Here is a 13,773-nt window from a genome sequence, read left to right on the forward strand (position 1 = left end):
AGTAAGCTGATTGTTGTGTAGGAGTGTGACAGGGATGGTATAGCTGTTCTCAGGTAGGTCTTAGATTGTCTCACCCCCAGTGCCTGTGTTGTGTTTGGGGAGCAGCTATTAGCATCTCCTTTGGTGGTAAACTGCTGTTTCCAATGTTTGATCCACATAGAGGAGCGAATGAGAGCCTTGTGAAAAGAAAGAGGAGAACAGAAGGATGAATTGGGAAGTAGAAAAATGCATAGCAGGGTTGCAGCGCTGGATGCCCATCCTTTATTGCAAGCGGGTTCTGTTTGCAGTGGATAGCTGTGGGCAGAAAAACAGCAATTAATGTTTTATTTTTTCATATGGCATCCACAGCTGAGGGATCAAAAGGATGTGAAGGCAGTTGGCTGATTTGCCATGAGTCAATGTTGTTTTCTTGAAGATCCTAAGCACATTATTTGCTTTTTTGTATTCTGACAAATATTCTTTCTCCTGGCTACATTTTCACAGATTTAATGCATTATTGCTCACTGGGGTGGAAGTGAGTCTCACAGTCTCTCACAGGTCTCACTGTCGTCCTCTCCCCGCCTCCAAGCTAGCATCAGGCACTAAGGATGCTAACACAAAAGCAGTTGACTAGGGGAAGATTTTGGATGGTATTTTCATGCTAGTTTGCCAAGTTCTTTGTCACTGGCTGCTGCTGTTGAAATTCTGTAAGGGTTGGAGAATTGCAGTGCAGAGGCCAATTATTGTAGGTGACTTTTAAATGGATCCGTCTCATTTGTTTGAGAAGTTTTCCCACTTCCCTGTGCTCAGCTGTTTGGTGACAAGACAGAAAATCAACTTATTTCAAATACATTGTTTGGGAGGGGGCGGTTTCTGCATAAGAAAAGGCTTACAAACTCTGAATAGCTATAAGAAAAATAAGCAGGGATCCCATTTCCACGTACTGTACTTGATTGAGTTTATTTCAGTGCCCAGACATGACGGTAATGGACCTTTAGGAAATGCTTGTAGACACACTTGTTCTTTGGAATGTGTGTATTATCATCTGCCACTAAGTTGGACGGTGTCTCCCCACTTCTCTTGTTCAAGGAAAAATGAAACTGAGATCTTGGATGCTTCCTACATACCTCATGGGCATCCTTAGAGGCCAAATCCCTCTATTTCTGATGTGGCAGCATGTGTCTGGTGAGCTGCTGCTCACAGCAAGAGCAATAAGATATATGCTGTCACTACCGAGGGATTCTTTCCAGAGGGGTTAATTTTTTCTTTCTCCTTAATTCAGTTCAGTGGCAGCTGCAGTAAAACTGAGCAGCTCTCCCTCTGCCAGTATTTGCCTTTTGGATAAATGCATACTGGATTTTATTTCTTCTTTTTAAATGGGAAAAATGTCAGCATGCAGCGAATCATGGACCTCTCTAAACTGCTCCTGTTTTGTCCTCTCTCTTTTTCTCTGACTCTCTTAGTGCTCCCTTCTTGTCCCTCCCTCAAAGGTGAAATGCACGGGGTAGTGAACGCACACTGGCTCTAGCATGTGTGACTGTGTGTTCAGACTAGGGCACACGGATGTATGCGTGCACACTCTCAGACACCGCTGGTGCCATGTCTTCATTCGGGAAGCTTACGGAGTACTTCAGCCTGAGGAAGTCGAGGAATGAGTTCCGCTCGGACCGTCGGAGCGGCCGTCGGAGCGGCAGCTACTGCTGTAGTCTCACCGAATGCAGGTACCAGGAGAAAAAAAGTCCACCACTCCCTCCCAATGCATCTGCCTGTGTTTGTGTGGGCAGGGAAAGCTGTCATCTGTTTTGTCACCAGGGCTTGGGGGTGAGGGAGAAACCTTTGTAAATGGTGTATATTTTTCTGTGTTGTTTCATGGAACATCTGAGCACAATTGACCATTACATCATCCGGGATGCCTTTGAAAGGTATAGAGCACTGGTGTCTGCTTCCCTGCTGAAAGTGTATTGTAGATGTATGCACAACTTGGACGTTCAGTCTTCCTGATCCTTAACTGCATGCGCACATACATGGTCTTTTTTCTTGTTCTTTCATTTTCTATTAAACTGCTTCACCTGTTCTCCCTACTATATGACATTAAAGCTACAGGTGCCAAATGGCCCTTTTTCTGGGACTCCAAGCACTGGGAGTCACAACAGGATATTACACAAAGGACGATGAGCTGTTGAACAGTCTAAGTTCAAAGAGTGTATGTGTTTGGAAGCTACCTTAATGGAGTCTCTTGTTTCCAGACATACAGTGGCTGGTGAGAATGGAAAAAAATAAACCCAATGCTGTTAACCTCATGGAATATTCTCTAATAAACCTCAGGGATTGCCAGTGTAGGGTATAACAGTTGTTGTACACTTGCATGCTTATCTTTGGGGAGAGAATCCAGCTTTGGGGGTGCTTTAGATCATGCTTAAAGATGCCAAAGCATTCCAAATGTGTAAGATTTCTCTTTTGTTTTGTGGCTTGCAGGGGTGCTGGAACAATTTGTATAGTGGAGGTGTTGAGAGCCATTGAAACAAACTGCAAACCCTGTATATGATGGAAACCACCTCAAGCCAGGGGGTGCTGCCCCAAGCCCAGCACCCCTTGTTCCAGCATGTATGGTGGCATGTGAATTTGATTCTTATTGTTGGGAAAATGCTTTGTGTAGCTTATTTTTCTATTCATATATGAGCAATTGGCAGGCGAGTTCTAACAAGGTCTTTGATGCCACTTGCTAGCGATGTTTGCTCTCATGGGTCAGTGAAAGGGTTGCTTTGAGGAGGGGGAGTGGAAATGTAGACACCAGCGACATTCTGCTCAACGGTGTCTCTCCCCACAATTCACCTTCTGAACTGTATGTGGCGTTTGCCTTTTAGAGAGAGCGCTTGTGATGGATGGCAGATTTGTATAACAGAATATATCATTTGAGTGCTTCCAGACCTAAAGAGAAGCAATTCATGCAGGGTGGGGCACTCATTTAGGGCTGCGTTCTTTCTCTCCATTCCTCTTGTATCAGTTTGGTCATAGTGAGTGCGCTGGACGAATGGCGTGTTTATAACATTAACTAGCATTATAACATCTTTTAAAATTTCCTTCCCAGTCTGATGCTCAGAAGCCGTGCAGGCTGTTTCTGTACCTGCACAGGTACATAGATGAGATTAAAGGTTTTCACTCACCCTATCATTGTGAGTCACTGTGTCTTTTCCTCTTATACACTTTCCCCCCTTTTCCAGAATTCTCTGTTCTGCCATTGCAGGAGAGACAGTGAGATCCCTCCCTAGGCTTCAGAGCCTGAGCTCCAGCCAGCGCCACAACTTCAAAGTGCTGTTTACACAGCTATTTTTAGAGTGCTAACACAAGTTGGCTAACCCAGGCCGGGAGGCTTGCTGTCATAGGCTGTGTAGACATACCAAGAAATGCTAGGCAGGCGATCAGGATATTGTGAAATTAAGAGGAGACTGGAACGAATCTGATTACAATCCCCAAAGATAAATTCAGTTTAAATCTGCTTTCTACCTGCATTTTCTTTACAGTGTCCATTCAGACCTGGTTTGTGGGGAGCCCAGGTTTGAAGGAAAGAATTTGCAAGTGCTGGGGAATTTTGCGTATGCTGTAGACCATAGTGGTACATGAACAGTGTGCTTCATGGAGAACAAGCTTCTGCCATGGAGAGAACACGTCTTTATCCCGCTGACACCTGGATCTTCCTGTTCTTGCTGCTGTCCAACCTGTTGATTCCCCCATGTAAGGGGAACACAACCACAAGTGATATGGACTTCTGGAGCTTCGACACAGGGAGGACTAGGGCACTAGGGAATCCTGTCTTCTGAGGGTGTCTCCCACATGAATGCTCAAGCGAGAGACAATAGATTCCTTTCTGGCTTTGTGATATTGCGTATGCTAGAAAGGGTTGACTAGGATACCTGCATACCGGTTGCCTGAACAAAATAAGCTGTATTGACAAAAGGGCTCTCTTGATGGTATAACTGTGTCTAAACTTGGGCTTTTGCTGGCATAGCACTGTCTGTTAGAGGTGTGATTTCCCTTCCACACACACACTTAGCAGACATACCTATGCCGACAAAACTTATAAGAGTAGACCAGGCCTGTATCAGTAAGGAAATGGAACCTAATGGAACTGACTCAAAGAGAATCCAGCTTTCCTTGTTTTTGCACCTGATTCTTCTGCCTTGTGTCTCCATTGTCATTTACAGTTGTGCTGTGTGTGTGTGTGAGAGAGAGAGAGAGAAAGATTGACATACTACCCCTGTGCGGGAGTGGAGAAATGGGCTTGGGTAGCAGCTTACATTTCCTATGCACAGGGTGTAATCAACTCCACATGCTGCAAGACTGGATTTTCAGCTTCTCTTTCTGCACCTGGTGTTGATACATGTCTCACCCTTCCCATAATTACATGTAATTGATTATAAAAGCAAAAATAAAATGTTGACTGATTAAGCATGAAACTCTTTAATTCCAAAGTGTCACTTTCCACTCAAACTGCTTGGGTGTTAGTTTGCCTGATTTTTCCAACCTCCTTTCTTTTGGAAAGAAAAAAAATAAAAATGCCATCTCCAAAATACAACTAGCTACTGTTACAACACCAAGAGCCACATCTCTGACTGTGTAGAAAGATTCAGAGATCTAAGATATGAGACAAAGAAAACAGTGCACTGGGAGTCAGATTCAGGTGTCTGTCTTATATATTATCTATTAGAGAAACAAGATGAGTGAGGCAATACCTTTTATTGGACCAACTTCTGTTGGTGAGTTGGTCCAATAAGAGAAATTACCTCACCCACCTTGTCTTACTAATGTCCTGGGACCAACATGGCTGCAACAACACTGCATACAATAATGGATAATCCCTCTATATGGTAGTTTTTCTAGCTTCTTATCCTACTATGTTATCCTACTATGAAATAAGCACAGAAAGAAGCATCTTTCTGTGCTTATTTCATAGTAGGATAACACTGGCAAAGAAATGTAATAGAAATGTAGCTAGGATGTCCAGATCCGATGTTTGGATGCTCAGATTAGCACAAAGTTTAAAAAATGCCCACTTTACATGCCTCTGTAGAAGAATTTATTAGAATCCTGCCAGCTACTTACTGTTTTCTTCTAGGCTCTGAAGGAGCCGGACGATCTGTTGTGCTGTTTCCAAACCACCTGGGACCAATAGGAACCAGATAAATATTAAAACTGGGAGTCCACTAAGAGGGATTTGCTAATTTGAGCAGCCATTTAAGACATACATGGCACTTTTTATTTTCAAGAGGCTGTAGAGACGTTAATAAATATTTATGGTTGGGGTGTCTGGTCTTAAGTGCCTGCATTTTAATATTATGCCCACAGATGTAAAACATAATTTTGAAGGTGTAGGCAGATCTGTCGCATTGGTGAAAGTGAGGGACTGAGCATAGGTCAGCAGGGCTCACATCTATGCTTGGAAGAGGACTACTCCCTTTATTTTTTTCCAGTTTCACCCCTGCTAATGCAGCGCATGATGTGAGTAGGTGTTTGTAGTGAAGCAAGGACGCACTGGCCTGGCACCTCCTGCTGGTCATCTGGGAATTAGCTCTTTTCCAGCTTACGGAGCGCCCTCTGCAGGCCAGTGTCGCGCCTGCTGCTGGCCCTCATGTCCCTCCCGAACCCCGGAGCCTGTTTACCCTGGGGTTCTGCCCCAGTAGTATCCCACACTCTGGGTCTCCCCTCCCAGGGGAACCCCCATCCTCTAAACCCATCTTGTCTCAGTGGCTGCTGCCAGTCATCATCTAGCCCCTGCTTACTGCAGACTGCAGTCTGTAATAGCCACTCATCATTGGCAAGGGGTTAGGACCTGCTGCCTTTGCCTATCCTCAGGCTGTCCCTCTGCAGCCCCAGTACCTCTTGGCCTTAAACAAGGTCTGCAGCCTGGGGGTTTACCAGGCTGAAGCTCCCCTGCTCCCTTTGCCCTTCCCCAGCACGACTCCACTTAAGATCCTTTCCTCTCAGGCAACTAGCCCTTCCCACGCTAGAGTAAGACTCCTTTGCTTCTGGCCCACAGCCCTCTTATAAGGTCCAGCTGGGCCCTAATTGAGCTGGCCACAGCTGTGGTCAGCTACACAATCAGCTTTTCCCAGCTGTTCTTAATCCCTTTCCCTGCTGCAGCCCTCTGCAGGGCTGCTTTTAACCCCTTCGGGGCTGGAGCGGGGTGACCACTCCGCTACAGTGTTATACAAGTTTCCCACACACATTACCACCAATGTACCTCAATCGTGATCTGCAGCTCCTGTTGCTGTCTCAGTCCCACCAACAGACCTCTGTTCTGACCTACAGTTGCCCCGTTATTCCAATCCTAGACAGGGACTGCCAACTGTGTGCAGTGATACGAGGGCTTTATAGTGTAGGTTTTCCTATAAATCAGATGGCTAGTCAGATCTCCAGGGTGAATGTTTAGTTGTGTGTCAGCCCAGTGCCCTTGAGTAGTGACACCGTTGAGAACAGGGAGTGGCACGGACACTATGAAGTGAGTGTCAGTGTGCGTAGTCCAGAAATGTCAGACCTCAGTGTAAAATTAGTTTCTCATGGTGGCTGCAATAATTGTGAAAAGAGTAAAGGAGTGAATAGGCCAAATTGTCAGTTGGTGCAAATCAGCGTAGCTCTATTGACTTCACTGAAGGGTTGCTGGTTTACTTCAGGTGAGGACCTGGCCCGACATATGAACTTTCATCCTCCTCTACATAATGCAAGAATATGGGAATGAATAAACTGCTGCAAACTGTCTTTATGCTTAACCAGGAGCCATGGATTAGCACTGCAGCTCGTAGGCTGTTGTAGCTGCAGACCACATTGCAGGGACAATATTCTCTGGCTTCTGGATAAAGGGGAAGGGTTCCACCACAGCTGTTTTGAGCATAGCATAGGCATACTGCCATAGTAAAGGAAATATTTTAAACCCCCTATCACCGGAGTATTTGAGCCCTTCACAATCATTAATTAATCTCTCCTCACTGCACCTTTGTGAGGTGGGAAAGTATCATTAGCCACATGTCACAGAGGGGGCACTAAAGCACAAAGAGGTTGGGTGACCTGCCAAGATCATGCAGGAAGCAGAGCCTAGATCTCAATAGGGAAATACAACGTATGGAGCTACTATAAGGTGGGCGCATAACTGGTTGGAAAACCGTTCCCAGAGAGTAGTGATCACTGGTTCACAGTCAAGCTGGAATGGCATATCTAGTGGGGTCCCGCAGGGATCAGTTCTGAGTCCTGTTCTGTTCAATATCTTCATCAATGACTTAGATAATGGCATAGAGAGTACACTTATAAAGTTTGCGGACAATACCAAATTGGGAGGGGTTGGAAGTGCTTTAGAGGATAGGACTAAAATTCAGAATGATCTGGACAAACTGGAGAAATGGTCTAAAGAAAACAGGATGAAATTCAATAAGGACAAATGCAAAGTATTCCACTTAGGAAGGAACAATCAGTTGCACACATACAAAATGGGAAATGATGCCCAGGAAGGAGTACTATGGAAAGGAATCTGGGTTTCATAGTGGATTGCAAGCTAAATATGAGTCAACAGTATAACGCTGTTACAAAAAAAGAAAAATGTGAACATAATTCTGGGATGTATTAGCAGGAGTATTGTAAACAAGACATGAGAAGTAATTCTTCCACTCTACTCCGTGCCGATTAGGCCTAAACTGGAGTACTGTGTCCAGTTCTGGGTGCCACATTTCAGGAAAGTAGGGTTGCCAACCCTTCGGGTTTTGCTGGGAGTCTCCCGGAATTGGGCTCTATCTCCCGGAGGCTACTGAAGCCAAACCAGGAGATTTTAGGCCGCTAAAATCTGGCAGTGCAGCAGGGTTAAGGCAGGCTCCCACCTGCCCTGGCTCCGTACTGCTTCCGGAAGTGGCCGGTACATCCCTGTGGCCCCTGGGGGGAAAGGGGCAGGGGGTCTCCATGTGCTGCCCCTGCCCTGAGCACCGATTCTGCAGCTCCCATTGGCCGGGAACTGTGGCCAATGGGAGCTGCGGGGGAGGTGCCTGCAGTCAGGGGCAGCGCACAGAGCCCCCTGCCCCGCCCAAGGGCTGCAGGGACATGCTGGCCGCTGCAGCTTCCGGGAGCGACGCAGGGCCAGGGCAGGCAGGGAGCCTGCGTTAGGCCCGCTGTGCCGCCGCACAAGGTAAGCACCGCCCGGCCGGAGCCAGCACCCCTCACCCCCTCCGACACCCTCATCCCCTACCCCAGCCTGGAGCCCGCACCCCACACCCCAAGCCCCAGCCCTGAGCCCCCTCCGGCACCCAAACTCCCTCCCAGAGCTTGCACTCCACACTCTCTCCTGTACCCCAACCCGCTGTCCCAGGCTAGGCCTGGAGTCCCCTCCCACACTCCGAATTCCTCAGCCCCAGCCCAGAGCTCGCACCCCCTGCCAAACCCCAACCCTCTGCCCCAGCCCGGTGAAAGTGAGTGAGGATGGGGAGAGGGAGCAACGGAGGGAGGGGGGATGGAGTGAGCAGGGCGGGGCCTTGGAGAAGTGGCAGAGCAGGGGACAGAGCAAGGGTGTTTGGGTTTGTGTGATTAGACAGTTAGCAACCTGACAGGAAAGATGTGGACAAATTGGAGAAAGTCCAGAAGAAAGCAACAAAAATGATTAAAGGTCTAGAAAACATGAAGGTCTAGTTATTATGTAGTCCTGCCTTCAGTGAAGGGGACTCGACTAGATCAGTGGTTCTCAACTGGGGGTCTGCGGCCCTCTCGGGATCCATGAGCTCCTTCAGGAGGCCTGCGGGGCCTTGCAGCTGAAACTATAGTAGCCCATGTGGGGCTGAAGCCGGGAATGGCAGGGCTGAATCCCAAGCCCCGGTGCTCCCCACGGGGCAGAAACCCTCAGCCCCTGGGTGGAGTTTGGGGGGGGCATAGAGGGCGTTGTCCCCCCAACTGCAGTGCAAGAGCCGGGCAGTACCAGGGGCAGCTCCACACCCCACTTCTGTCCTGGCCCCCTGGCCAAGTGGGAGGCTGGAAGCCGGAGCCGGGCAGTGCGGAGCAGCTGCTGCTCTGGCTGGTGCCACGTAGCAGGCAGCCACAGCATTCCCTTGTGTCCTGCTGCTACTTGGCCTGAGGTTGAAGCTGCTCCTCAGCTCCAAGCCCTCTTTGCTCAAGCAGCCGGTAAGAGTTGCTCAGGTGGAGGGGACCCGGCTTCATGGCTGGCAGAGTCCTCGGGGAACTGCAACTGCAGGGGAGCACACAGTCCCTAGCTATTCCTCTCCCTACACCCTGACTTTAAACTCCCCGATATGAGTCCCCTCCTCCTCTGCTGGGCCCTGGAGTTTTTATAGCATGTTGGAAGCAGGGGGACAGAAAGAAAGAGCTTGAGAACCCCGGGACTAAATGACCTCTTGAGTCCCTTCCAGTCCTACACTTCTGTAATTCTGTGCTCTTAATCACAAAACCAGCCTTCCTCTACTTGCAACTGTTTAACATACACAGTATAGGGTAGTAAATTAAGAAGCCTACAGCAATTGAAGCTATCAAGAAAATCAATGTAGGACAAAACCTTCAAACTCTGAATTTTCTGTTCACTGGGTGCGTGGTGTAGCTGACCTGCACTGTTTGTGTAGAGCTGTTGTGTTGAAACTTCTCCTTGGTTAAAATCTTAATTTGTCCAAAGTATGTAAAATGTGACGATGTCATTTTAGTTGTAATGTTAACTTGTTGCTTCAAGACAGCACAGAATGGAGTCAAAGGAATGGTGTGGACTCAGTTTGTTTCCACTAACAGAGTGACTGATTGGGAATTTCCAAGGCTTCTGGTGAGATTACAGAGTGGTTATAGCAAGAGAGAGGACTCTTCTGATGATGAAAGGGAGTGCCCACGGATGGGCTGTTGACATTTTGCTGAGCACTTGCCTTCTGAAAAATAGGGGCCTTACAAGCATTGTTAGGTTGAGTACTGTGATGCAGCAGGAGAGTGGTTGGTTTTTTTTTTTTTTGAAGCAAAAAAGGTGTTTTTATTTGCGTAACACACTTACAAAACAAAAACAACAGCATATGCAATGTTTAACACAGCAACCAATCACAATTGTTTTCTCATTAGCTTCAGGGGAGGGAAGTGTTCAAGCTTGCCTGGGCCAAGGGCGGGGGGCTTCCTCGACTCTCGTGGTCTTCCACCCTTCTGAGTTACCTGGTGGCCCAGAGCGTGGGGGCTTCATCAACTCTCAAGGTCTGCCACCCCCTCGAGTTACCTGGCGCCACGCCCAGTGTCACCAACAATTCCCTCCTCCGAAAGCACCCAACAAGAGGGGCAGGCTGTGGGGTGGACAATCTGGGGGGGGCACGTGCACCCACGTGTGAAAGGACCCCTCTAAGGTGGTGGTGTCTGCAGCAGGAATGGCTGGGGCTGGGGTCCCTTACTCTCTCCCCCAATCAAAGGGTCAAACAAAGGGAACCGGACGGGGACACCGAGCAGAGAACCTCGGACAGCGCCCACCACTCCTCAAAAGCACCAAGGGAGTCGGTGGACGCCGCCAAGAGGAACTCCGCCCGGATACGTGAATGGACTGAGGATTGGAAAACGGCCCCACAGTCACAGGAAAAGCAGGAGAGTGTTAGAAGGGAACCTTATTCCCTGTAGAGGGAAGAAAGTTTGCTATAAATTAATTAAAGCACCTGAAGCCAATTAAAGCACTTGAAGCCAGTCACATGATAACCCTCCTCCCCCCCTCCCCCCCGCTTCAATCAGACCAGAGGAGTTGAAGCAGAGTGGATTGGTGTTGGAGCAGAGAGCAGTTTGGCAGGAAGCAGAGGAGGGTTTAGAGAAGTGCTGCGGTGGACTAAGAAGATCAAGACCGTAGGTAAAGGGGCACCTGGTTTGTGCAGAGGGAGGGCAGGAAGCCCCACAAGCTGAAGGGCAGGAGAGGGAAGTAGCCCAGGGGAAGGAACCGCTAGTTCTAGTGGTTTACCACTATCCCTAGGGCCTGTGAGCTGGGACCCGGCGTAGAGGGTGGGCCTGGGTCCCTCCCTCTCCACTCCCCTCCCCTCCTCTAGGACACTAGTGGGGGCAGTTAATACCCCAGTTCAGGGGCAAGAAATGGTGCCCTGAACCTCCTCCACCCCAAGAAGAGAAAGCGCGAGACCTATCATAGTAGTGCCAGCAATCTGCCACAGTACCCAAAAATGGAGTTGCCCAAAAATACTAGTGACTCTGGAAAATTTGGGCCTTACTTTCTGAGGAGGGTGAGGCAGCATCATCCATCACCACCTCAACCAGCTTTGGTATGCCTGTTCTGATCATCACTACTGCACACCACACCATTGGGCCTCTGTTTTCCTGATGCTGAAAGAAGTTCTGACCAGATGAGGAGAGGGAACTAGATGATCTAACCACCTCTGTGGCTACGTCCTGAGCAACTGCTGAGATGTGAGCCTCAGATTCCAGTTGTTCCCCCTTGTGTGTTCATTTCCACCCTCCCTTCAGTCCTTCTCTGTCTTCGCTACCTCCCTTTGGGCCTGGTGTTGAATCTGAATCCACTTTAACCAGTCAGGACAAAATGTAATTTTGCTGGGATCAGCGGGGCAACCTAAAAGCTATACCTTCATCATACTCACAAGAGGAAAATAGGTGCAAGCTAGCAAAAGATTTACAGAAGCAAGCAAGTAAGGCTGGGGTACAGGAGTGGCTAACTGGGCTGTGTGTCATGTATTGTGCCTGTGATCCTCCATCCTGGAAACTGACAGTCCAAGCATTGGAGACAGAAGCTTTATTTTCCCATCTTTTTCTCTTCCTCTTGATGTGTATTTTTCTTAAAGAAACAGGATCAGACTTTAACAACTGAGCTGCAGAGCTCCCCCCTGAGTGGCTGTTTTCCCCAGAAAGGACATTTGATGTAAGAGACGTTCAAGACAGAGTGTGTATGGTAACACCCATTGTTTCATGTTCTCTATGTATATAAATCTCCCCACTGTATTTTCCACTGAATGCATCCGATGAAGTGAGCTGTAGCTCACGAAAGCTTATGCTCAAATAAATTTGTTAGTCTCTAAGGTGCCACAAGTACTCTTCTTTTTTCAAGACAGAAGGTTGTTTTCCCTTTAAATGTTCCTATACAAAAAGAGAGGGAATATGGAAGCTTGTAAAACAAATAATGGCTTGAGTTTTAAATGCTTGACTGTTTTCCCCTCCTCCTTTACATTAGATGTGAGCTTAATGAACATTTTAGAGGATTTATTGTTTTTGTGGCACATTGTGAGCGAAATCAGAACCCTGAACCCAAATTATTCATGTTGTGACATTAACATAGTAACTTAAAATGTATAACATCCTTGAAACCCTCACTGTGCCTCACAATGGAGTTTAAGCTGCACAAGGCAGCGATCTCATCCCCTCTGCTGAGTGTATTGGCAGTATGCAACAAATGACACGTATTATGAGAGAAAGATGGCAATTACTTGAATGGGAATTTGTCCGGGACTTTGGGGTTTACCCTTAGCCCTTGTACAAAGGACAATAACTAAGAGAGGGTCGGGCCCTCCGCTTCACATCTTAGATAGAGTCTTTAAATAAAGAAGTGACTGGCATAAATACATTACACACCTCATGATAATAGTCTCAAAGGCTTTTATGCATGGTTCATTCAGCAGGTACCATATGGCAAGCACGCACCCAGTCACCTCACCTGGTGAGATGCAGCAGAAATGATTCTTATTGTTCATGGGCTGAGTGTAACACATCAGAATCTCAGTGTCAGTAGCACTTTCCTACTACTGTACATAAATACACCAGGCTGATTCCTATGTTGGCCAAGGTTTTGAAGCCTGGAGGTTTTCAGTTAGGATCTTAACTTCACATGTAGGCACCTAATTACAAATGGTCTGTTTTTCAGAGTGCTGAGCACCCAGGAATCCCACTGAAGTTAATGAGGACAGAAGATGTCCAACATCTTTGGAAAGCAGACTGTTGTTACTTAGGTAGCTCTGTTATGCCTATTTTTAGATTTACTGAGGTGAAACCTGGAGATGGCTAAGCACCTGGTTTGGCATTTCTGTTTGCGGCTGGATGAGGAATAGGGCTATGGCCTGACATGCGGCTAGGTTACCGTAGTTTTCACTGCACGACTTGCATGCTGTTGGGTGAAGCTTATTGCTTCAAAAACAGATGTGTGGCTGCAGACATAGGGGTAACATGTTCTCCTCTGTAACCCTTTCCTCCTCTCTTCATACTGCTGTGCAGGTGCCACTCTTCTTCTGTACGTTGGCTTTGGCACAGTACGGAAACATACAGAGCAAAGCCCGTCTTTTGGCTGGGGCAAAGTGATTGTCTCATAGCAGTTATTTGTTAACTAGTTGTGTGCTAGCAGTGAGATACTAGGTGAAAAGCCACCCATGCTCTCCTTATTCAGTCTCTACAGACATTGGATCTCCAGGGCCTTGGGAATCTGACAAGCCACTAGACATAACCTGTTCTATTTTAGCAGCAGAGTGACGGTGCCAAGGGAGGAAATGACATTTAGCTTTGGTTTCTTGATTGAGCTGCTTGAGCTTTGCATATTAAACCAGAAGAAGCTTTTAGCTCTGAGGCTTTTCCCTGCTGGCTGTTTTCTCTTGTTGTTTTGCATCACTCAATAGTTTCAATCCAGCAAAAAGAAATTTAGAGATGGGATGAACTAGAGAATGCCGTCTTCCAAAGGAACGTGTTCTTTCAAACTCACTTTAGGCCTATGCTTCACCTGCCCGTAGCTGACAAATCTTACAGCCGCTGATTTTAAGACTCCTACTATTAAGACTCCTTGTTATCAGACATGGATATGTGGAATTCCTGACT

At 47.4% G+C, this 13,773-nt stretch overlaps 1 protein-coding gene across 6 annotated transcripts in view; it reads left to right on the top strand.

Moving 5' to 3' along the window:
- Positions 1-13,773, top strand: part of LOC140918455 (ankyrin repeat and fibronectin type-III domain-containing protein 1-like) — a 576,229-nt gene that overhangs the window by 135,106 nt on the left and 427,350 nt on the right. For 5 of the 6 annotated variants that reach the window (XM_073362895.1, XM_073362898.1, XM_073362893.1 and 2 more), the window contains exon 2: positions 1,443-1,700. The exons of the other annotated variant lie outside the window; for it this stretch is intronic. In XM_073362895.1, the coding sequence (XP_073218996.1) occupies positions 1,543-1,700 (158 nt within the window). In that variant the 5' untranslated portion in view covers positions 1,443-1,542. The remainder of the gene's footprint in view (positions 1-1,442; positions 1,701-13,773) is intronic. 6 annotated transcript variants of the gene reach the window in all.

This window comes from Lepidochelys kempii, chromosome 10 (assembly GCF_965140265.1).
Source record: "Lepidochelys kempii isolate rLepKem1 chromosome 10, rLepKem1.hap2, whole genome shotgun sequence".
Taxonomy (NCBI): Eukaryota; Metazoa; Chordata; order Testudines; family Cheloniidae; genus Lepidochelys; species Lepidochelys kempii.